The sequence below is a fragment of the Chlamydotis macqueenii genome, chromosome 2 (assembly GCF_036417535.1).
Source record: "Chlamydotis macqueenii isolate bChlMac1 chromosome 2, bChlMac1.mat, whole genome shotgun sequence".
In the NCBI taxonomy this organism is placed as follows: domain Eukaryota; kingdom Metazoa; phylum Chordata; class Aves; order Otidiformes; family Otididae; genus Chlamydotis; species Chlamydotis macqueenii.
Genome location: NC_141557.1, coordinates 70,461,600 through 70,484,326, shown reverse-complemented (window position 1 = coordinate 70,484,326; position 22,727 = coordinate 70,461,600). Strand labels below are relative to the sequence as shown.

General features: G+C 39.7%; 1 protein-coding gene across 1 annotated transcript in view; it reads right to left on the bottom strand.

Annotated features, from left to right (window-relative positions):
- Nucleotides 1-22,727, bottom strand: part of LOC104477431 (uncharacterized) — a 124,926-nt gene that overhangs the window by 73,470 nt on the left and 28,729 nt on the right. Inside the window, exon 4 of the mRNA XM_086741480.1 lies at nucleotides 17,138-17,277. Coding sequence (XP_086597606.1) covers nucleotides 17,138-17,277 — 140 coding nt within the window. The remainder of the gene's footprint in view (nucleotides 1-17,137; nucleotides 17,278-22,727) is intronic.

The following is a 22,727-nucleotide window of genomic DNA, read 5'->3' as shown; positions in this document are numbered from 1 at the left end:
TACATTAAAACGTGAACCAAAAGTCATTTCAAAACAAATGTTCTTTTCAAAACACCAAGATGAAATATTTCAAGAGTCTCCAAAACTTTATTCCAATTGTCCTTTCCAGAACTGGAAGAAGAGTTAACACCAGCTCTTTCCCACAATTTCATTTTTTGAAAGTCTTTGTTTTCCAGTGAAAAGTACTTTGTCCAAGAAAGCCCTCAACCACGGCAGTAATAATACCACACATACTTGATTCTAATGTGGTCATACACTTCTTTCATTTCAGCGGGCAGCTTCAGACTATTGTAAAATACTGGTGTGTCACCCATTCCAGCACTGCTCTGGGAAGTGTTGTGGCAGACCATGAAGAGTACTGAGATTGCGTTCATAGCGAGAAGGAGGAGTGCAAATTGAAAATACATCTTCCATTTTCCGATCCAAGAGATCTGGGGACTGTCCTTATGCTGAGAGACTGTGCTCTGACTTGGCCAGACGGCTGCTGGAGGCTGCGTGGGAGGACTGGGGAATGCTTGGCAAGTCCTGGGAAACAGAGAGAAGGGGAGAACTCTGCACTGAGCAAGTCTCTCCCCAGGATGCCACCGAAAGGCAAACCCAAGTTTTCGCCACACCAATCAACCAGCTAAAAGGTGATTGTGGATCAGTTTAACCATTTAACGTTAATGTACTGAAAACCCTGGACAGTTGTCTGCACTGGACTTTAAAAATGGTTTTTTCCCACAAATCTTCTTTTCCTCCTTAGTAACAAATAAACCAGGACTCAATTGTAGACAAGGGCTTGGTGCAGAGTCTTGAACAATAAACTGGTTAGATTTATTATGCTCATAGTTGGATGACACAATGTTGGAAACATATGCAACCAGCCTATGAGACTAGGCTTGGTTACAAAAGCATCCACCACCAGCCTATTCAAAATCAGAATGCCAAAGATAAGGAGTGTTTGCTGTGAGCTACAGTTACTTGGGCTATCTCTCACTGTGAATATGAACAAACCAGCATGCAATCACATCAACATTGCTTTTCACACTTCCTTTCTCTAAGCGCATAATTCTTCACGTGAAAAGTGCAACTAAACATCAGTATTTTAGCTGACATAACTGTCCTGCTGAAGCCACCAGACTTGCAAGCTAATTCACACTGGTGAAGTATCTGATGTGTTTTCATTTTGCTTATTTTCTTAATATAAACTTGATGTTTTTTCTTCTACCACTATATAGAGAGATTTTAAAATTAATAGTAAGCTATCTTTCTAGTCCTGTAAAAAAAACTAAAGCAATATATTGCTTTTATTTATCAGAATTATCAGAGTTCAATTCTGATAAGTTAGGTAGTGTAACCATCAAAAGGCCTCTTCCAAGTAGTAATCTATTCATTTTCTACTTTAATTGTGTGCAAGTCTATCCCCGAAATAAAGTCATCTCTACTGGGTGAAAACACATTCTCTGAAGTCTTTGCTTGGAGATTTCTAATGAGCACAAGGGGCAAAGGCATGCTCTGAGTCCAAGAGTCTTATACTATCCAGACCAGCAGACTCAGGCCCAGCAGGAAAGAAGGCAACACTCAGTAAACCTGGTTCATGTGGAGGCTGCGACTTTATTAAATGTAAACCACATTATGGGCTTATTTAAATTAATGGGCACAGTGGGTGCTCAACACCTCTGAAAGAGTCTGCACTAGGGTTAGCCATAAAATTTTCCATTGAGACTGTTGTGTGAAGGGGAACTGAGACTTCTGACTAGCAGTGGTTGCTAGAAAATCGCCTTTCCGTGGGAATTTGTTTCTTGATAAAATGTTCAGATTTTTGGTGCTGAAAAAATAAAATTGTTTTGTTTCAACAGTCCTTCTCACCAGAATTGGTAACCAGTTCTTCATTTGCACAGCCCACATGCTGTGTAGGGTACTTTTGCCAGATCACCTCAGTTGGCTATACCAGAGTCAAATGTCCCAAGGTGCAACACAAAGGCTGAGACACCACGCTGCACAGGGGACATGCATGCAGCCAGCCTGGAGAGCCTTGGCTCTAAAGGAAAATAAGATGAGACACAGTGCCACAGCCAGACTACTGGGCAAATGCTTTCAGGGGTAAACCCTGACCTCATGGTCCCCAGATGCACACCCTGATCATCTTCTCACTGAGATCCAAGTGCCATCCCTTCCACTCTCACTCCATGTATCCAGTTTTCCACCAAAGAAATCCAGGAGATAGGCAGGGTGACCCCATGACCTACCTCTGTCAAGAGGACCAGAAGACAGGGACTACAGAGGATACCATGAGGCTGCCTACACCACGGCAGGCATGCAACGAAGTGACAATCTTTCTGAACTGAGCTGCTTAATTCTTCCAGACTGGATGTTTCAACTTTGTAAAAAAGCTGTTGTTTTCTTGAGGGGAAAAAAAAAATCCTTTCCCTAAATTTCATTAATAAATTAAGGTTGCTAACTCAAGAATGGCTAAGAGAAAGTAGCAGGTGGTGTTCGAACCGCAACTCACTATGGTTATGAGCAGTGAAAATCTCTACAAAATACACAACTGAAACCCAAAGGAGACTTTTCCAGTTAAGAAACACGAGCACTGTATTGTAATTGGTTCTTGGAAGAGATAGAAATATCCTAACTGAGAGAATGACAATTACTTGCATTATTGTCATACTTAAAATGTCAGTGTTCAATGATTGCTTTCAGCTCATAATAATAAATTCTAGACTTTTAAACATCAAAAACAATAAAGCTACATAGAGAGAATGTTTGTTGTTGAAATAAAAATTATCTCAAGTATAGACCCAAAGCATCATTTTTTAGAAATAACAGAAATACTGCTGAAGTTATTTTAATAGCGAATAAATAAATAAATACAGGAAGATCACACAACTGTGTCAATTAAGAAACTAAAATTAAGAACTACATAAATTGGTACATTGAACTGTTCCAAATGCAAATATATTTATACACAAATACTTGTACATAAATAGATCTACATTTATACTTTTGCATTTTGTATAACTCCTAATTTTGTGAGTGTAAAAGAAAAAACATATTGAGGATGGCCTGCAATAACTTTAAAACATAGTCTTTTGAGTTGAAGTATTTTATATTCATATTTCTAGTCATTTATAATGACAAGATAATGATTCACAGAATCACTGATAAACAGCAACTGTGTCCTTTTTATTTGCTTCCTAACACACCAGGAAAGCTTATAGTAAACAATTTAGAAGATAATGAAAGGTAAAACTTCCATCTGAAAAGGTTTGATTCAACAAAATTATTGGGACAATCACTTAGGTTAAGTGTTTAGCCCAGAGGGCAGTATAAAATTTCATCAAAATTCAAACCATGCATAAATGAGCTCAACCTGCAGTGTCTATTTGTACCACACAACATGTTAGTCACATTTTTCACTGCAGATTGAAAGTAATGATGAAGTAACAGATAAGGATGAAAGACTGAATGTGTGCTATGCCACCCATGTATAATTCAGTTACTGGCAAACATGGATTAGAAAGTATCCTGCAACAGCATGTGGTTTTTAACTGCGTGAGAAAACCTGTGAACCACTAATGAGGAAAAGAGGACAGCAATGAAACCAGAAATATTTAACATGCACCCATTAGCCAAGTAAAGATGACAGAGTTAATAAATCAGCAGGTCTGAAACAAGGATTGAAAGACAATGAGAAGTGCAACAGAAGACAATGAGAAGATCAACAGAATATTAGACTTCAATATATTTTTAGGTTTGCTGTTTCTTTTGAAAATTGCTGGCTTTTTAAAATCCAGAGAACAAAGGAGTGTCAGAACAAAAGGCATCATTTTCTGTAAAGCCAAAATCTTCAAATTGTGGTGAACACCATATGAAGAAAACTTCAGTGCAGACTCTCCATTTAAAATGTAGAATACTATCCTCAAACTCTAGGAAAAAAATAATCACAATGGAAAAAAAGTTTATGCTTCTTCTTTTTCCAGTTGAAATTTTTGCTTTAGTTATTTTGAAGAGAAGCTCTGAGTGATAAATTAAGAAATATATGTGGTTTTTTTCATTTTAATCCTAAACAAAGACAAAACCTTTAGCTGATGACAGCCACTGAAAGAAAATAATAACTACAGTACCTTGTGTTATTTATCAGCTGATTATGGATCAATCCACTGAGTGGATCTGCTATTCTCACCTCCCTGCTACAGTTTTTCCCTAAACAATTAGAATCAGCTTCTTACATGTGTATAGCCATTGAAATAACTACAGTGATGCTGACCTTCAGCTGAAGTTCTGTTGTTGCTAAATGGTAAATGCAAAAAAAATTAATTGCCATTATTTTTTTTTGTTTTTCTAGAAGCAGCCAAAATGCTGGATGAACTAATAACATCACCAGTTTATACTTCAGAGAGATTGTAATGTAGCATTGAAAATGCATGGAGAAGAATTAAACACAAATCTAAGTCAAAAGCCATGTACGAGGGTGTGTTTTCATTCAACATCACACTAGCCTCAGCAGAGCTAACTGCCACCGTCACTCTAAGTAGATGTTAGTGATTTGTAGCTGCCTTTTTGCAGAGGATGGGATTAGAGGAAAGACTTCATGGATATCATGAGGAGTTCTCCCCAAGTGAAAAGGATAGGTTAAAGCTGCCTGTGGAAGTAGTGGCAAGAGAAGAGGAGAGCTGGTATCTTTGCATGTCAAGTAACATCACCACAAGACAGGCTATTGAAAAGTAGAGGGAGAATATTATAGTATGACAGATGCCTCCAATGATAGCTAATTTAAACACCATTAGGTGCATTATATTTCACATGTAGACAGTCTACAGTGTGATGGAAAGTATTACAGTAGGTTAGCATGAAAGTTTATGCTTCAGTCAGAGTAAATTGTCATCACTCAACTGGAAATGACACTTTAACAGCTTACCTCAGCTGATGATCTACCCCTTTGTATTACTGAAGCATTTGCTGTCTTTAGCAAAATACTCAGAGCAGATGCTAAAGCTGGTGGAACTTAAGAGAGAAGAGAAATTAGAACAAAGCTAATGAATGTTCAAGCATCATACAGAATTTTTAGTTTATTTTGCTGTTCTAAGCTTCCCATTTTTATTTTCAAAAAGGGTGATATTAAATAAAGTGTTTTTCCTAATTAGCATTTTTACATCTTTATATTTAATGCAACGCTGCCATTCTTCCAATGAAGTCTAAGAAAATGGCAGAATGAAGCCTTAAGTACATTATTTTGATATTATTTCACTGTAACATTAGTAAACAGTTTGATGCACGATGTCACTAGTAGCACTATTCTCTCTTGTCTTCTCCCATTTAATGAAAATCTGTGAAATAAATGCTATAAGGCAGTACCGCTGGCATGAGAAATTCCAAGCCAGTAAGTCTTGCAGTTGCCAAGATGTAAGCTCTGAAACTTGGCATTTGGTATTCAGAACTAGATAACCTTACTATAGTAACTACATTCACTGTATCTAAAAGAGGGATGAATAAATCAACAATAATTGAACTACTAAAAGTGTCTAATTTCCAGCATAGTGCTTCAAGCAACAACTGAAATTAAAAAACTGTTAAAACACAGCTACATACCCATACAATCTTGTCATGAATACACTGAAGCAAAGGTTAACAAAAAAGAATGAATATGCATTCTTTGCTAAAAGTACAGTTCCTTGATCTACAGTAGTGATGAACTGTATAAATGTCAGGTCCCATCTAAGTCCCACAGAGCTTCACGTTCCCAGTAGCAAGAATTTTTTATTGTTCCTGTAACATTACTCAAAGTAGGCAAAAGGCTACTCGCAGCGCATGCGGAATGCAGCACCTGTTCTGAAGCCTGGCAGTGTTTCCAAAGTTAGCAATGATCATAAACCCTTGAAATATGGCTGGTATCTCCAGGGCCTGATCCAAAGCCCAGTGCAGCTGCAGTTTTGTGCAGGCCAGGCTTAAAACATTACTTCTCTTGTCACTTGATTCCAAAATTGAGAATTTATTACATTGTCCAAGTCAGATTTCACTGAATTTCCCACCCATCCATCTTTTCTTCCACTGTTATTTTTTATTTTAAATGTACAGGTCAGAAAATCTTTAGAAAAATAACTAGTTCAGTAGATTAAATGGACTCAGTGATTTAGAGAAACAGGATAGTCTAATAAACAGAGCTTCTAATGTAATACATTTCCACACTAATACACAGGAGAGAACCTACCATTGGGACACCAGCCTGCTGTATGCTGCTTTGAAAACTCTCTCTCAGAATTAATTCAGACTGATTATTAGCATAGCATGGATGTGTTCACCTGGGGAACTTACTAAAAATAATAGCCAATTTACCAACGAACTAGAGTAGGCTTTTTAATCTCCCATGACTCCACAGATTGGTGGCAGTACACTACAGCCTCTGTGACTGCAACACAGCCAGCGTTAAGCTTTTGGGTATATGTAATCAAAAGGAATTGCTGGAAGCCACTGAGATGCTGGATGGAGCTATTTCTTAGGCCACTGTTTAGACTGTCCTGCTACGATCTTAATATCTGGGCTGCTTGTTTGTCAGGAACTGACTGAAAATATCAAGGAATCATATTTCTGTCTTAAGCCACTATAAGATCATTTGGTTTCCAGGACCAGCTATTGACCTTTATTTGGAACCTCAAATCTGGAAATTCAGTGTTTATTTAGTGTTGGTCTTGAAGAAAAAATACAGGCATTACGGTTTTTAAACCTTTCATTTATCATATTTTTCCTGAAAGCTAAGGAATAAGAGAGATGCTACCATAGTGGAGATGCTTGTTCTTATAGCTATCTACAGGAAAAGTGGACTGTCTTTGTGTACCTACATATATAACGTGTACAGACAGGGAAACATTTCTCCAGATGCACTGTGTAGTAGAGTTAAATGCATGATGAACTGGACTAAATATGCATCTTTCACCCTCTGACATTTTGTAGGTCAAACTCTAAATCTGATGTATATATGTTAAAGCCAGAGAGGGAAAGGCATATACTCAGAGATGAGAGAATCTTTTCTTTCCTCAAAATTCCTGCCACCTCTAAGGCTAAATTGAATACTTGTGGCATGAACATACATCTGAGTGTCTTTTAGAAGATGAGGATCATGATACAATGTTTTGAAATGGAAATTATTCCAACTTTGAAATACTATAACTTACCAAGTAACCAAAGATGCTAGAAGGTCCCTGTACTGCATTTAACTGAAATGCAAGGCAAATACAAACAGGCAGTTACCCTGCATAAAATGATACACATGATGGTTAAGGGTAGCATTGTTTCCTCTATATAAAGCAAGCTTCAAAGGGAACAGTAATTTTTGGATTAATGGGCAAATAATGCAGAACAAATTACATCAGTAGTTAGTTAAAAGCTCTGTAAAATAGCTTGCCTTCTATTTCTAAGGAATAGGATTTTTGTTTCCATCCCCAGCTCTTTTCCCCTCCAATTGTTTAGACTGGAGGATTAACAGTCAGAGAGGGCATCTCTGCACATTGCGAGAAAGACACAGCATTCAGTACAGCTGCAGGAAAGAATAGTTGAACCAGGAGTTTCATCACTGTGAATCCCATAAAACAAACCGTCTGGCATGTTTTCAGTCATTATCTCTCAGCAGAGATCTAAAACAAAAACTGGGATAGACCTAGGTACCAGCCTGAGAAGGTTACGAGGACAAAGTACACCAGAGAGCTAGCTAGTCTGTTTAAAACCAAGCTCAAGACAGTGATTCACACCTCATAACATTCAAGCATGACTACTGCAAATTCCCTGTTTTCTGGACTGCCTTTTAAATCAAAAAGCGGACAGACCACATTTTATAACTATAATTCTATAATTCTATAATTTTATAGAATTTTGTAACCAGACTCCCAAACTTGGCAGGTTGGGTTAGATTTTCGGATCCAAGGCCAGGCAAATGGTAGATCCCCTCTCGTCTTTCCTGTTCACCTTTCTCATCTCTGCTTTGCCCCAGTTTGATATTGCCAGATAGGCAGATATTGTATTCTACGTACAGCAAGGACAAAATACATGAAGCAAAGTTTTGGTCTCACTAGGTGATTAAGGAGGAGGATTTTGACAGTCATCTGCACTTTTATCACCACCTCTGAGATAAGATACAAGAATCACCAGTTACAAGGCCCACATTTGCCCAAACTTTCCAGCTCCTGCAGTTTTCAGCTTACCATCACAGCTTCTTGTTACCACCCTTTGCGAAGTGTCTCAGTTTGTACTGGAAACCTGTAAGGGCAGAGACTCTCCTAACTTATCTGGCTGTTTTGTCACACATCATTGTATATTTAGTAATAATTATGCCTTTGCAGAGGTATTGTATTCTGATAGATTCAGAACTATCCCACCAGGATCTTCAGCTACTTATTCATTTTGCTACAGGCTACAACAGAAAGAGTTAGAGAATTTACTGGAATAACAAAATCATTTTACATACATATGGTCTATGCTTCTGTGCTGCAGCAGTGACAGATAAAAAGCAGCAGTCTATCATAGTTTTCTCTCCACATTGTACTCAATAGGATCCAAAGTGTGGTACCCATTTTGCTACTAATCCGCATGTATAACTCCCACTTATTTACTATAGTGCCCTCAAGATGTGACAGTTAGCTATGTAATGCACTTATTATTTTTATTCATTCTATTCATTAGAGATGACCGTGTATCGTGCACTTATAGCTTTGCTTTTCTCCACTAGTCATCAGTAATATAATCTTTTCTAGCTCATGAAAACAAAATGTGTATTAAATGACAAACAACCACCACATCTCATTCTACTTGATGCTTCACAGCCAGCTTGCCAAGACCTTCCTACGAGTCTGAATAACCCAAAGAGTAATTCAGCTATGTCAAAAAGTGCTTTTGCACCGAGCAGGAATCAAGGCTAAACAGTGTGAAATGCCTGTGAGGGAGAAATGCTGACAGTAGTCTCTCAGAGGCATTTTGACTGCCCTTGTGGCAAAAGCTCCCTCAACTTTATGAGCCCAGACTGCTCAGTGGCTGGACAGTCTACGTTCCCAGTATTTAAGAAGAGGAGAAACTAGCGATTTCTGTTAAAAAGATGCATGATAGCCATATTCTGTCAACATACTGAGCTTTCCCCTGACTATTGCCAAATTTGAACTATCTTCTTTCACTTTTACCAAATAGGAATTCTATAAAAGGTATGAGGGGAATGGAAAAAGCATTTTGGCAGGGAATTGCAAACACACTCTCCTGGAGAGGGCTAGATCAAACTGTGGATTGCTCCAGCATCAGGGAGCACTTGCCTCCTCTTTCAGCTCCATTACATATAATCAGACAGGAACAACACAAGTCCCTTGCCGGGACCTCTAGGAAAACTTGGGTTTTGTACTGAAGTTACTCAATGACTGAGCTCACTGCTCCTTTCTGCTCAAGAACATTAAAGCCAGTAGAAAAGGAAAAAAGGAAAAAACAAACAAACATCTCCCTGGCACCTTCTGTGAGTGATCACTCAACGATAGCTGTCAACTCACACTCTCAACTGAGTGATTTGTATCACCAGTTCCTCCTCTCCATTGCTCGAGACCAGCTCTCAGCTGGTGGAGTTCTGCAGGTCTGGAACGTGAAGGAGGAAGGGCAGTGGCTGCCAACTCTTCATCATCTTGAATATTTTAAGAAAATTATCATCAAGTATAATTGCACTGAAGTCCATAGGCACTCACAATGGTAAATGTTCCTCGTCACCATAACACCGTCAAATTCCGTCAAAATCAAGTGTATGCATAGATAATTGAGGCTTTTGCAAAATATGTCTGTAAAAGACAGTTCTGAATAAAGACTCATGTTTCCTCAGCATGTATTTTCAATCCTTAAAATTTTGTTTCCTATTCTGTACAGCAGTTTAGATAAATTTTGACATACTCTTTTTTGTTGATTTCAAATTTGTTTCCAAACAGTTTGGTCCTCTCAGTCTTCCACTCTACAGCTCTACAGGAAGAGATACACCTTATTTCTCATTATCCTTTCACTTGCACCATTTTACCACAGTGCACTGGTACAGGGATATAATTCTTCTATTGTACAAGATAGCAAAGAAATAGTTTCTCTAAATGTATGCAGTTCATTGGACTTTTCCCATTTATGAATTATACTATATAATAAAAAAGCAAGAGACAGTTTCAGAAAAATCATAGGGAACAGGAAAGATGCCATAGCTGTATTTAATGGTTTGTCCATAGGATAAATTTTCAAAAAGTAAACTTTTACTGCGACAGAAAAATCCCCAACAAAACTAAGACTGAAGAAAAACTCCACAGAAGTATGTACCAGTCTATTGTAAAAATTTGATCTGCAAAGAAGGGAGGACATGCACCAGTGTAAACAGCGATCTGACATCTCTACATGGGGAAAAAAAAAATTCCACGACCCATGTCCTGCTGTGACTTGCCTGCAAAACAAACTCCTACAAAGAGTACAGAATCAGGACCAATCCTAGTGACACTCTCTGCTCACACAGCCAAAGCTTAAGCATTTTTAGGAATGACATGTGAAAGACTTGAAAGCATTCAAAGAAAAGAGTGGGACTTCTGATTTAACCTAAGAGGTAAAGCTTGGCCTACCTTTAAATCTGCTTCTTGAAAAATATTAACTGGATTCCACTTCAAAATGGAATTAGAAACAATGATACGGGGTTTAGGTGGACTATCAAAACTCTTTCTTGAAGTAATTTTTAAATGATTAGCACTTTTTAAAGCAAGCAATAAAAAGCTAGTCTTTTCACAAAGAAAGTTCAATGCCCACTCTTAATGGCAATATTTTATATATAGTGCATGAAGCAGATCCTACTAGGATAGCTATAAAAAACTGCTAAAATTTGACCTCTGATTTTAGGTAAATGTTACATATTTGAATAAAAGGTTGCAGCAGAATTCTTTTTTAAATTTTAATTACATTTTTAGAAGAGCTTAAGGAAGAATCCAGGGAAACTTTTTAAACAGGCAACACTAATTTTGAACAAATTTTAAACACTCAGACAAGAATTTTCCTCCAATGTGTAATTCATCACCCTCCTTACTCCATGTAAATTCAATCTGTTCTGTTTGTATGACATAAACAACAAGCAGTTTCACAGGAATGAGGCAAACCATATGTGAAGGTGTTTTAGAAAGCACAACAGGGAATACACCGAGCAAAGAAGCATCTGCATTTATTTCAATGTCAAATCACATGTGTATTATAAAGGGAAAGTTTATTGTTTTTATTAAAGAAGAAGTTTACTATATTGTGCTGTTTACAGTTAACTCTTCCTGCTCCTCAGTGCCCTCATCATTTTGGGGAAAAAAAAAATATATGAAGGTAAAATCATAAAGTCTACAGATGCAGAGGCAGGGCTGCAAAGGGGTCCTGTCCACTCTACCCAGGCTGGCGTATGCTGCCAAGAGACTACTTCTTCTCCACCCTCCTCTCGCTACCCACCTCTTGAACTGGGGCTGCATCTGCTCCTGACAGCTGCAAGTGAGAACCAAAGCCTGGCTCACCTCCCCAGATTTCAGAGGTGTGAGCAGATAAATCTAGGTAGGATTTATTTCTTACTAATGCTTGGGTGCAGTGGGACAGCGGTTCGTCTCCTGTCTCAAGATGCTGTCTGATCCTGCACTGATGCTGCACGGACTAGCCTGCAGCTGAGCTACCATGGGCATTGTGCAGCACTGCTGTGTGAGGCGCTGGGTATTCCCCCATAAAAGGCAGCACCCCACGATAAATTATTTTTACAGAAGCTTGCCAGAGTCAGCTTAACACATTTGGAGTTCAGGAGAAGATATTTCAAAGCAGCATTTAGCCTGGGCATGAGCTACAGGCATACTGTTAAAAAGCTAACTGCATGGAGACAAAGGATGATCGTTACTTTTATGTTAGTGTATAATATTAACCCTTAAGAGCTGTATTTGATGATAAGTTGTCAGTGATTGAAACTGGTAGTTCATTATTTATATTTAAACTCAAGTCTAAAGATTCCTTGAGTCACAGAAAGTGTTTATGTCAATATTAAGACAGATAAAGGTTTTTGAAATCTAGGATCTTTTTCCTATCTTCTCTAAAACTATGTATAAAAAGAAGTGTTAAAGTGCTGAAGTGCTTAAATTATTTCTCAGATCTGTATTTATTGTGCACTTTCAGGAAATCCAGCTTTACAGTGACAAATAGCCGCAAGGAACATTTTTTTTCCTAATTTTATTTGTTTCAGGGAACTGAAGAACAGGACTAGAAAGCTGTTTGGTGGAGCTGTTTTGACCCTTGCAGCCCTTCTGATAGCAGGTTTGGGGCTGCAAGGGTCAAAATTCCTCCAAACACTTTCTCTCTCAAGGTTATAGACTTTACCTGTGTTATTTAGACAATAGCCACTAAAAATATTCATGATCTGCTGCAGGCTGCTTGGGCTTTTAGTTCCAGAAATGCAATTTTCTGACAGAAGGGAAGTTCACAGCCTCGGAGCAGGCTCTCCAGGAAGGTTTGCAAAGCACTCAGTGACCATCTAGCAGCTCGGGGCTGTGACCACAGCTGACCACTTCAATGGCATGCACCTCCCTGTAATATGTGACCTCATTTGTCTGTTGTCTTAGCCTCTTCTCCATCATCTTATGTTTTGGACTTATCCCCACACACACGATTCACTGGACCTAAGCAAAAGCCTGCTGCTTTCAGCAAGGCTGTGTTTGAGCACAGTGAAAAAGTCACTCGTGTAGGCTGCAAGATCAGAGCTGAAGGCTGCAGGCTCCTGCAGCCAGAATGATCTTTTTATTACACATGTGTATAATGCCCAATGTAAGGGGGTTTGACTATGGCCTACGGATGTGAGACACCATTGTCAAATTAATATGAATGGAACAGGACAAGCATGCTGTAGCAATGGAAACAAAAAATATCACAATTATCAGAAAAAATATTTGTGATCACAAAAGAATATTTTGCTTGTACTCGCCAATCTCCCCTTTGGCAAGCCCTACAAGAAAAGTGGAGATGAGAGAGAGGAAAGAATAGAGAAAAAAATACAGGGAGAGGCAGGGGGAGACAGAGGAGAAAAAAGAGACTGAGACAGAGTGGATACTTTTAACTTGTCACAGTACAACACTAGCTTTTAATTAATACAGGGTATGTACAACTTTGAAGACTGTTGGTCGTGCAGTATTTTATGATAAATACATTTTATGGGATTTTGTTTTTAAAGAGGATTTTGTAAAATAACCTACCCCAATAAATGATTTACCAGATGCAATAAAAGATCAAGGAAATTGCTCAGATTGCATCTTGGAGCATCTAAAACTCTGAAGTTTATGGAGATCTAAGCTGCCCCCAGATCTACAGTACTATTAAAAATTTTTGTAGTAGCTAATTATCTTGCATTGCATTTTTTAAAGGGTAGCAATCCTAGCAGAAAGGAAGGTCTGGAAACAGACAAAGAGGAGTTGATGCCCTTTAGTGGAGAAGGAAGGAGAGAAGGAAAGGAGAAGAGACAGACAGAAGTGAGTAACAACTGAAACATCATGCTGGTATGATGACAAATGGAACCTAACAGCTCATAAGGTATCAGATACTCCTTCAATCACACAGAGAAACTGAATTAACTCTAAGTTTAAAAAATGTATATTATTAAGGACACATTCTTTACACGGTATGCTAAGTGTAATATCTATATTACTTGACCAAGAGTGGAGTAATTTGTTATCCTAATTTTTTCTTTCTGATAAATATGGTGTTTTTCCACAAGCAAAGCAGAAAGCAAAGAAATGCTCCCTAAATTCTATTTTGTTCTAACCTCATGGGACTTTCACATAATAAGTAAATAAAGTAAGCCCTGGTCCTTATTTCAGACAGGATGACAGAGACAGTAAATAGAATAGCATATTGAAATAATAAAATACTAGCCTAAGCTGCCTTCACAAAAGGATAGGCAGCACAGTCACCATGAAGTATGTCTTGTTGCTTTTGTTTTATACCAGGAATATATGGTTCATGCCCTGTAACTTACTGTGCTCAGACATACCTCTGCCCTCCCAGGGAACCCCAGTGAAGTCAGTGTCCCCGCAGGCATGGGGCTCCAAAGTCAACTGGGCTTCCTAAGACACGACAAGAAAGGAAAAGGAAAAGCAAAAGAAAGAAAGAATCATCATTTTTATTTGGTTACCAAATGAGACAGAGGGGTACATGCCAACTTAGACACATGGCTGTTCCCTCTGCTCCTCTGGGAACCTTGTGCAATCACAGAGGCCACAGGCTTCAAACCTGGGGCCAGGCTGCTGCAAGGACAGTGACCAGAAAACAGTATGTGCGCCAGGAGTGCTTCAGTGCTAAGGAAGGATGGACTTGGGCTCCTTTCCCAACACTTTCAAGCTGAACAGCTTTGAAAAGAATAAAGGATCGATGCTGCTGACTTTAAATGTTAATTGTAGCAATGTAACTCTGCAAGACAGGGAAGAGAGACACTAAAGTTCACCATCACAGAAAGCAAGCACTATTGAGATATAAAGTGTTGATTATAATTTGGTTAATTTATTTTTTAAATTGATGTAGGAAAAAATAAAATAGTGGGAACAGGGAAGGATATTTGGATGAACACTACTACTCTAAAATCTATTCTTAAATTCTGGCCAGGATGGGAGGAGTCCTTAATTGTCCAAAATAACCACTATTAATTCAGCAGAATTATGGCAGTTTAATTATATGACTGTATTCTGGTTTTGTTTAGTGAGCGGGGGCCTAAGGTGGTAGCTTCTGTAGGAAACTGCTAGAAGTCGCTCCCCTTTGTTCAGTGGACTTGGCCATGCCTAGGGAGGACCCGCTGCTGGCCAAGGCCGAACCAATTGGTAGCAGAATGTTCCGTGATAACGCCCCTGTGATAACGTATTGAAGAAGGGGAAAACAGAAAAAAAAAGGGGAGAAGATGTGAAGCAGCTGAGCGGGGCCAGAGAGGGGGAGGTGCGAGCCTTGTGGGCCTTGCAGGCCTCACCCTCTGGCCTCCCACTGAGCAGCCGACTGGGCCCAACTCTGCCCGGCCCGGCTGCAAGAAGTGGAGAGGAGATGAGATGTGAATGAGATGTAAAAAGATCCTGAGAGGCATCCGCCAGCCTGTTGTGAAGAATTTTTCTTGTGAGGAATGGCTGCAGACACAAAGGTCAGTTCAGAAGGAGAGGGAAAAGTAATGCGGCTCCTGGCCAAGATTCCCCTGCAGCCTGTGGTGACGACCATGGTGGAGCAGATTGTCCCCCTGCAGCCCATGCATGCCCACAGAGGAGCAGAGATCCACCTGCAGCCCGTGGAGGACCCCATGCTGGGGGAGGTGAACGCCTGAAGGCGGCTGTGGCCCATGGAGGGCCCGCTGGGGCAGCTGTTCTGGAGGGACTGCACCCTATGGAAGAGATGGCCCACGCCGGAGCAGTTTACAAAGGACTGTGGCCCGTGGGAGGGACCCCACGCTGGAGCAGAGGGGGAATGTGAGGAGTTCTTCCCCTGATGATGAAGCAGCAACATAAAACAACGCATGATGAACTGACCGCGACCCCCATTCTCTCTTCCCCCCTGTGCCGCTCGGGGCGGGGAAGGTAGTAGAGATAATGTTAAGCCCAGGAAGTGGGAGGGGTGGGGGGGGGGGGGTTATCTTGTTCGTCATCTAATTATCCTGCTGTTTTTAGAAATAAATGAATAGTTTTGCCCAAGTCGAGTCTGTTTTGCCCACGACGGTAACTTTAAGGATTTCTCCCTGTCCTTATCTCAAACCTCGAGCCGTTTTTCTTATATCATCTCCCCCTATTCTCTTAGAGGGTGGTGGAAGTGAGAGAGAGACTGCGTAGTCTGGTCCCGATTGGGGCTGAACTACGACAGACTGCATGTTATTTTTCCACTTGATTGCTGCCTCCTGCAATACTCAGGGCTGACCACCTCCAAGGTTGTGTCTGCAGGTCTTTATTTAACTTTCTGCCAAACTTTAAAGGCACGAAGTGAATGTGGTAAGTGAGAGCAAGGAATGACGAGACTAGTGATGCTGACGGCTGCTTGGCTTGCCTAATCAGATAATCCTGCTTTCAAAAGTTTGATTTAACACTAAATTTTCACAAACATCCACCCTATTCTGATGCTCATATTCTGGATGGTTTATCTGAAACTCTAGGGTCTGATTTGCAGAAGACCGTAAGTGCCAGAGATGTCCATGACAGCTGGGTTTTGAACATTCAGGATGCAATACAGAGCAATGTGAAAGATTATCAGATCATTTCATTTAGTGAAGGATTGGGTCTTCATTGTTTTCTACTAATTACAAATAACTGTACAAATTTTGCCATTACCTAGAAGATGAAATCCCAGGACAAGTAATTGTAAGTAAATGAAAAGATTTCATTTTGATGTAGTCTTTTAAATTTTGCTTTAATTTATATTTTCATTTTAAGTCATTCCCCATGTGTGTATTTTGTAACAGAGAAAAGTAATATTTAAAGTAACATCCAAGAAAGGTAATGTATAGCTCTTAAAATGCTGAAAAGATTTTGCTGGAAATCTTCTTTCATTTCTTCCCTTGACACAGCTTCTCAAAGCAATACAGTAACGTCAAATTTGCATTCTCAAACAAGAAATGCTTCCAATTTTTTTCTAATCAACTTCAGTCATAAAGAATACTAAAGAGTCAAAGAAAATACAGGTCTTCGATTACTTGTAAGTGCTAGACATATCTTACCTCATATCCCTGTCTGTGACAGTGATATAACGCACTTTCCTTACTTCACAATGATTTTGTGAAGAAAAAGTAACTCTTATTTGTAAAGTTCTATTGGAAAGGAAAGGCTGGGGAAATAAGTAATTCTGAATTACAAGCAGGATCTGCATGTTGTAAATAAGGCCAGGGGCCACTGTAACCAAAAAGCAGAGAATAAAATCCTTAATATTTACACAAATAAATAGCAGACACACAGAAAAATGAGCTCTGTGGAAAAATAACTTACGATGTAATAATCATAACATGCATGCACAAAGAGGACAAACAGACATAACTTAGATAATTGTCAATCTATGTGTTGGATTTTGCAGCCTAATAACATTCATCTCAGTGTGGATACCTCTATAATACAAGAATAATAAGGCATACTTTTGGCTTGTGAAACTATTTGATGGTGAGATTACTTACCATACAGAAAAAGTATATTTCTCTAACTCCTCCAAGTAAAAATTGCTCTCTGCGGATGCCTTCCCTTCTTCTGGGCTTACGTTGTTTGCAGAACCCAATTTTTCTTGATAACATTGGTCAGGTGGGCTATTCCAGCTGGTCTTTAAATGAAAATTAAAATCAAGTTAGAATAGTAAGGTAATTACCGGGGCACAGTTAGCAAAGTAAGACATGACCATTTCACCCTGTTTTGAAATTCTAGCTCTGTTTTACTCCTCACTCTATAGAAAACCTGGAAAACAGTAGTGGCAAAGCTGGCTCAAAATACTTTAGAATAGAATAGAACAGAACAGAACAGAACAGAATATTTCCGTTGAAAGGGACCTATGATGATCATCTAGTCCAACTGCCTGACCAATTCAGGTCTGAGCAAGTTAAAGCACGTTATTAAGGGCATTGTCCAAATGCTTCTTAAATATTGACAGGCTTGGGGGATCTACCACCTCTCTAGGAAGTCTGTTCTGTGGTTTGACCACCATCTCGGTAAAGAAATGATACTTAGTGTCCAGCCTAAACCCTCCCTGGCACCGCTTTGAACCATTCCCACAAGTCCTATCACTGGATATCAAGGAGAAGGGATCAACACCTCCATCTTCACTTCCCCTCCTCAGGAAGCTGTAGAGAGCAGCGAGGTCACCCCCCAGCCTCCTTTGCTCCAAACTAGACAAGCTCAAAGTTCTTAGATGCTCCTCATAGGACATGCCTTCCAGTCCTGTCATCAGCTTTGTTGCCCTCCGTTGGAGACATTCAACAACCTTAATATCCTTCTTAAATTATGGGGCCCAGAACTGCACAGAGTATTGTTCAGTGAATTGTTTATGTTCCTAGAACGCTGTGCTTTGATAAACCCTCTCAAGAAGGCATAAGCTCATGTGACATCAGAGCTGTGCCATCCAGCCTTCCTCTACCTCCTTGCTTTTTCCTGTGTTGCATGCTGTACTCCATCAGCACAAAAATTTGGACATCCACAGAGTAAAACATATGGAGGGAACTGATCTGGGAAGGGAATTAATGTTGTTTGGCTTCTTTCTTTTCCTTTTATTAACTGGGTTAGCTCTCAGCTGGACCCTTTCTGATCCAGGCCAACCCACACTGATGCCAGCGCAAGGGAGAAGAGGGACAGTACCGCATCTTTCAGTGCTGGTGCCAGTTTATGCTGATTTAAACTACTCCTTGAGCTACAAAGTACAGAATCCTCTTCTATGCTTATTCCTGGAATAACATTTTTGCACACATAGGGCCTGATTTGGCACGGGCATCACCTCTCTCTGGAGCAAGCAGCAGGTTTCTTGCATGCTTGACATTATCACCCCTGGACAGAAAGCCAAACATCACCGCCACCAAAAGATAAAATAAGGTTGTAACTTCCCAGACATCCACAGGTGACTTCATGAAGCTATCTATTAATACCCTGGTAGGCACAATACCAAACTCTGTAAAGGGTTTGTTAACATTTAGTAAACAAGCCCACAGAGAGCAAAGGGATGGAAGTTAAAACCTGTTATGCTCAAAATAGAAACAAGACTCCCTTTTTGTTCTCTCTTTTAGACAAGGAGATGGAAAGTGTACTGTTTAGAGGTAACCACAAAGGGAAATTTTGGTTCTCCATCCCTTGATGCCTATTTTATTGAGCAAGTTGTTGAAATTGTACAGCCTATACTGAAAGCTAACCTAAATGATTTAAGGTCTTTTTTGATTTTTGCATTTATGAAATCTGTAGTCATAGAATAGTTTGTGCTGGAAGGGACCTTTAAAGGTCATCTAGTCCCTCCCCCCTGCAAGAAGCAGGGACATCTCCAACCAGGTCAGGTTGCTCAGAGCCCCATCCAACCTGGTCTTGAATGTTTCCAGGGATGGGGCATCCACCACTGGGCAACCTGTGCCAGTTTTCCACCACCCTCATTGTAAAAAATTTCTTCTTTACATCAAGTCTGAATTCTGCCTCCCTCTATTTTAAAACCATTACCCCTCATCCTAGCACAACAGGCCCTGCTAAAGAGTTTCTCCTCATCTTTCTTATAAGCCTCCTGTAGGTACTGGAAGACCACTATAAGGTCTCCCTGGAGGCTTCTCTTCTCCAGGCTGAACAGGCCCAACTCTCTGAATGGATCATCCAAGTTTATAGATCCTAAAAAATCTCAGAATTTCCAGGTGATTACAGCATTGGCATTAGATGTAGTCACATCACTGTATATTTTGCTAATTATGAAAACTACAAAGACTTTTTTTAACTCAGTAAACTATTTTGCTCTAAAAGGCAAATTCGTATTCTGAAACCTGGATTACATAAATCTCCTACACATTTTGAATTTTAATTTAAGGATCATGGACATAACAGACAAACGTTTGTATCTATAGCTACATAATGCCAAATATGTATATGTATCAGTAAACATGATACAGTCACCATATTTTCAGTGGTCATTGGAAAAGCTGCCACAAGCAATGGAATATATTGCCAAAAAGTGATTCTATGTAAACATGAACAGTAAGGGCAGAGTAGAAGTAGGTAGAATGCTCAAAGTTTTTTTCAAATACTAAGACCAGGCAGCTACAGATAGCACTGCATTTTACCTAGCTACATGACTGCCCAACATAATCCCCTAGAAAAAGTCAAGGTTTCAGAGTAGGTAGTGTGCGCAAAGTACCTTGCTTGCACTGACATTGGCTCCATGAAACTATTCCTGTGCAAAGTAGATATAAAAACATTATTTAAGACACAAATCCCAAAGGTGTTAAAGAGTATTATGAGTTAATTTCTCTGAGACTGTGTTTGATCTTGTCTGAAGTATGAAAGCAGAAGCTCAGCCATCTGCATGAGGATTGGATTATGGCCACAGAATATATTTTATTTCTCTCAGAAGTCACTGACTGGTAGCATTGTGTCCTTCATAGCCACCATTCAGTATCTTGAATATATGCAACAGTGTGCACATTCATTGCAACAAATACTAAGTTGTCACTAATGCCCATCACTCAGTGGGAGACTATTTGCAACTCCTTAGCTTAGACAAATTTAGGGGCAGGGGGAGCAAAGCAATAACACCTTTGGTTTTGCTGATATATCTTATATTCCCCAAAATGATGAGGTCAGACCCAAAGGTCTTTCTGTTTGATTTTGCTACAAAAACATAAATTTAAAAAATCTATTTATGAAAAGAAAAGGAACAGCTGAGGAGAATAATCCACCACATGAACTTCTGTCTTCTGCCTTAAGTCCATACTTTACATTAGTTTGTAATTTTTTCCAATATACAATTGTTGGGTAAAATTATTTTATAAGATGGTTTCAGTTTCAGAGATACAAGTAGGCCCAAATGACGTAATTCAGACCAAGTGTCCAACTCTTGAATATGTTAAAACAAGAATCTCTCTGAACATTAAGGTTCACTCATACCATTAAAAAAGAGGGGCTCTTAAAACTTTTGAAAGATTTCACGTGTTCATATTTATTTGCGCAGAAGTAGTCTCATAAGAGGCTCAGTTCAGAAATCTATTTAAACATGTCAATAACTGTAAGCTTGTGAGTCACTTCACTGAGTCCAAAGGGACCAGATGGTGCTGAATTATCCATGGGTTTACGCACCTTATTGAAACCAGGTCGCTTTAATGTGGCTTTGAGAGCCACCCACAACTGAGGTTCCTGTAAGAGTGTGGCATTTTTTTTTTCAAAAGCAGTGTGCTATTATGGGATTGTAGGAAATGAACTTCACTGTGCCACTCCCATGGGTTGGGTTGCTTTGCCCATTATGCCCATTATGCCACGTCCACTGATGCCCATTATGCATCAGTCCTTAAATCAATCTTCCTATAGACATAAGGCTACACACACGCTCACATGCATGCACACATCAGTCTGCACTTATGTTTATATATAACTCTGATTTCACAGAATCATAGAATGGTTTGGGTTGGAAGGGACCATCTAGCCCATCTAGCTCAACCACCCTGCAAGAAGCAGGGACATCTCCAACTGGATCAGGTTGCTCAGAGCCCCGTCCAACCTGGCCTTGAATGTTTCAAGGATGGGGCATCCACCACCTCTCTGGGCAACCTGTTCCAGTGTTCCACCACCCTCAGTGCACAAAATTTTTTCCTAATATGTAATCTAAATATGTCTCCCTCTATTTTAAAACCATTACCCTGTCACAACAGGCCCTACTGAACAGTCTCTCCCCATCTTTCCTATAGGTCCCCTTTAGGTACTGGAAGACTGCTATAAGATCTCCCCAGAGCCTCCTCTTCTCCAGGCTGAACAGCTCCAACTCTCTCCGCCTGTCCTCATAGGAGAAGTGCTCCAGCCCTCTTACCATCTTTGTGGCCCTCCTATGGACCCTCTCCATGTCCATGTCCTTCTTATGTTGTGGGCTCCAGAACTGGATGCAGTACTCCAGTTACTCTGCATTTCTCCAAGCTATCCTTGCCTCCCTAAAGAAATCAATCACTTGAAAACTTAGTCAATTAAAATGGAGGGAATTTCCAGTTGGCCAATCTGGTTTTGCTCATAGATCATCACAGTACTGAAGTCAAAGTTGTGATAGCAATTCCCAGCTGTTTAGTATTTGTACCTAAGTTCATGAGTAGTCTGTCTACCATGATGATTTTTTAAATGGTCAATTAAAAACATTAAAAGTGTTTCAGAGTACATTTAGAACAAGGTGAGACAAATTGCCAGAACGATTAATTTGAATATTCACATTTGAAGTTATAGTTCACTGCAGCCACGCTGATCTAAGCAGGGAAGTGGAGCAACACTTGCAGAGAAAAATTACATCCTTCATTGGAAAATATCTTTGTGTCCTAGTTCTCAAGGTTTACATTAAATTGGAAAGTTACAGTGCTGTCTCACCAGAAAGTGTTGTCAGATGTGATTTCATGGTAACTTGTACTAATGACACAATATTTGTTAACAAATTGATTATGTCCTTGACCAAGATACTACAAATAAGGATACGAAAAGTATCTGATGGTTGAGGTCTGCTGCATAAGGACATGAAAGCTTGAAGGTTATAGATGCATATATCTTGTGTTTAAATAGTACTGAAATAATATCATCCTGCAGTCCAGCCTTGATCAAGCTGCTGTTGTCTGCCTGATTACCGGATGGTCTTTCCCACTACTCCTTTGAAATTCCTTTGCTGAAAGAGGTTGGCTCCCTATAGATCCATGCAGGAGACAGCAATACTCCTGGCCATGTGAAACCTTACGGTAACTATAACAAAATTCACAGCGATAGATTAAGGAAACAACAACAAGCAAGCCCACAAAATGTTCCTAAATGGCACAGGTAGAAGCTCCAACAGCTTCACTGTGCACTTTAAGGGAGATGATGATGTTTAGACCAAGGCCAGTACCTTGTGATGTCCTCTTTGGCCTTCCTTCAGCTGAAATGAGCCACAGTGTTTGTCTGCCCCGTCATGGCAATCTTGGTAAAAATCATCCTCTGTAAGAAGGAAAAAAAAAAAAAGGTAATTTTATATTGGTGCATAAGACAAAGCTCTGGAAAGGAAAGAGCTGGGTTTTGCTCCCTCTCCCACCAAGATCCTGTGTG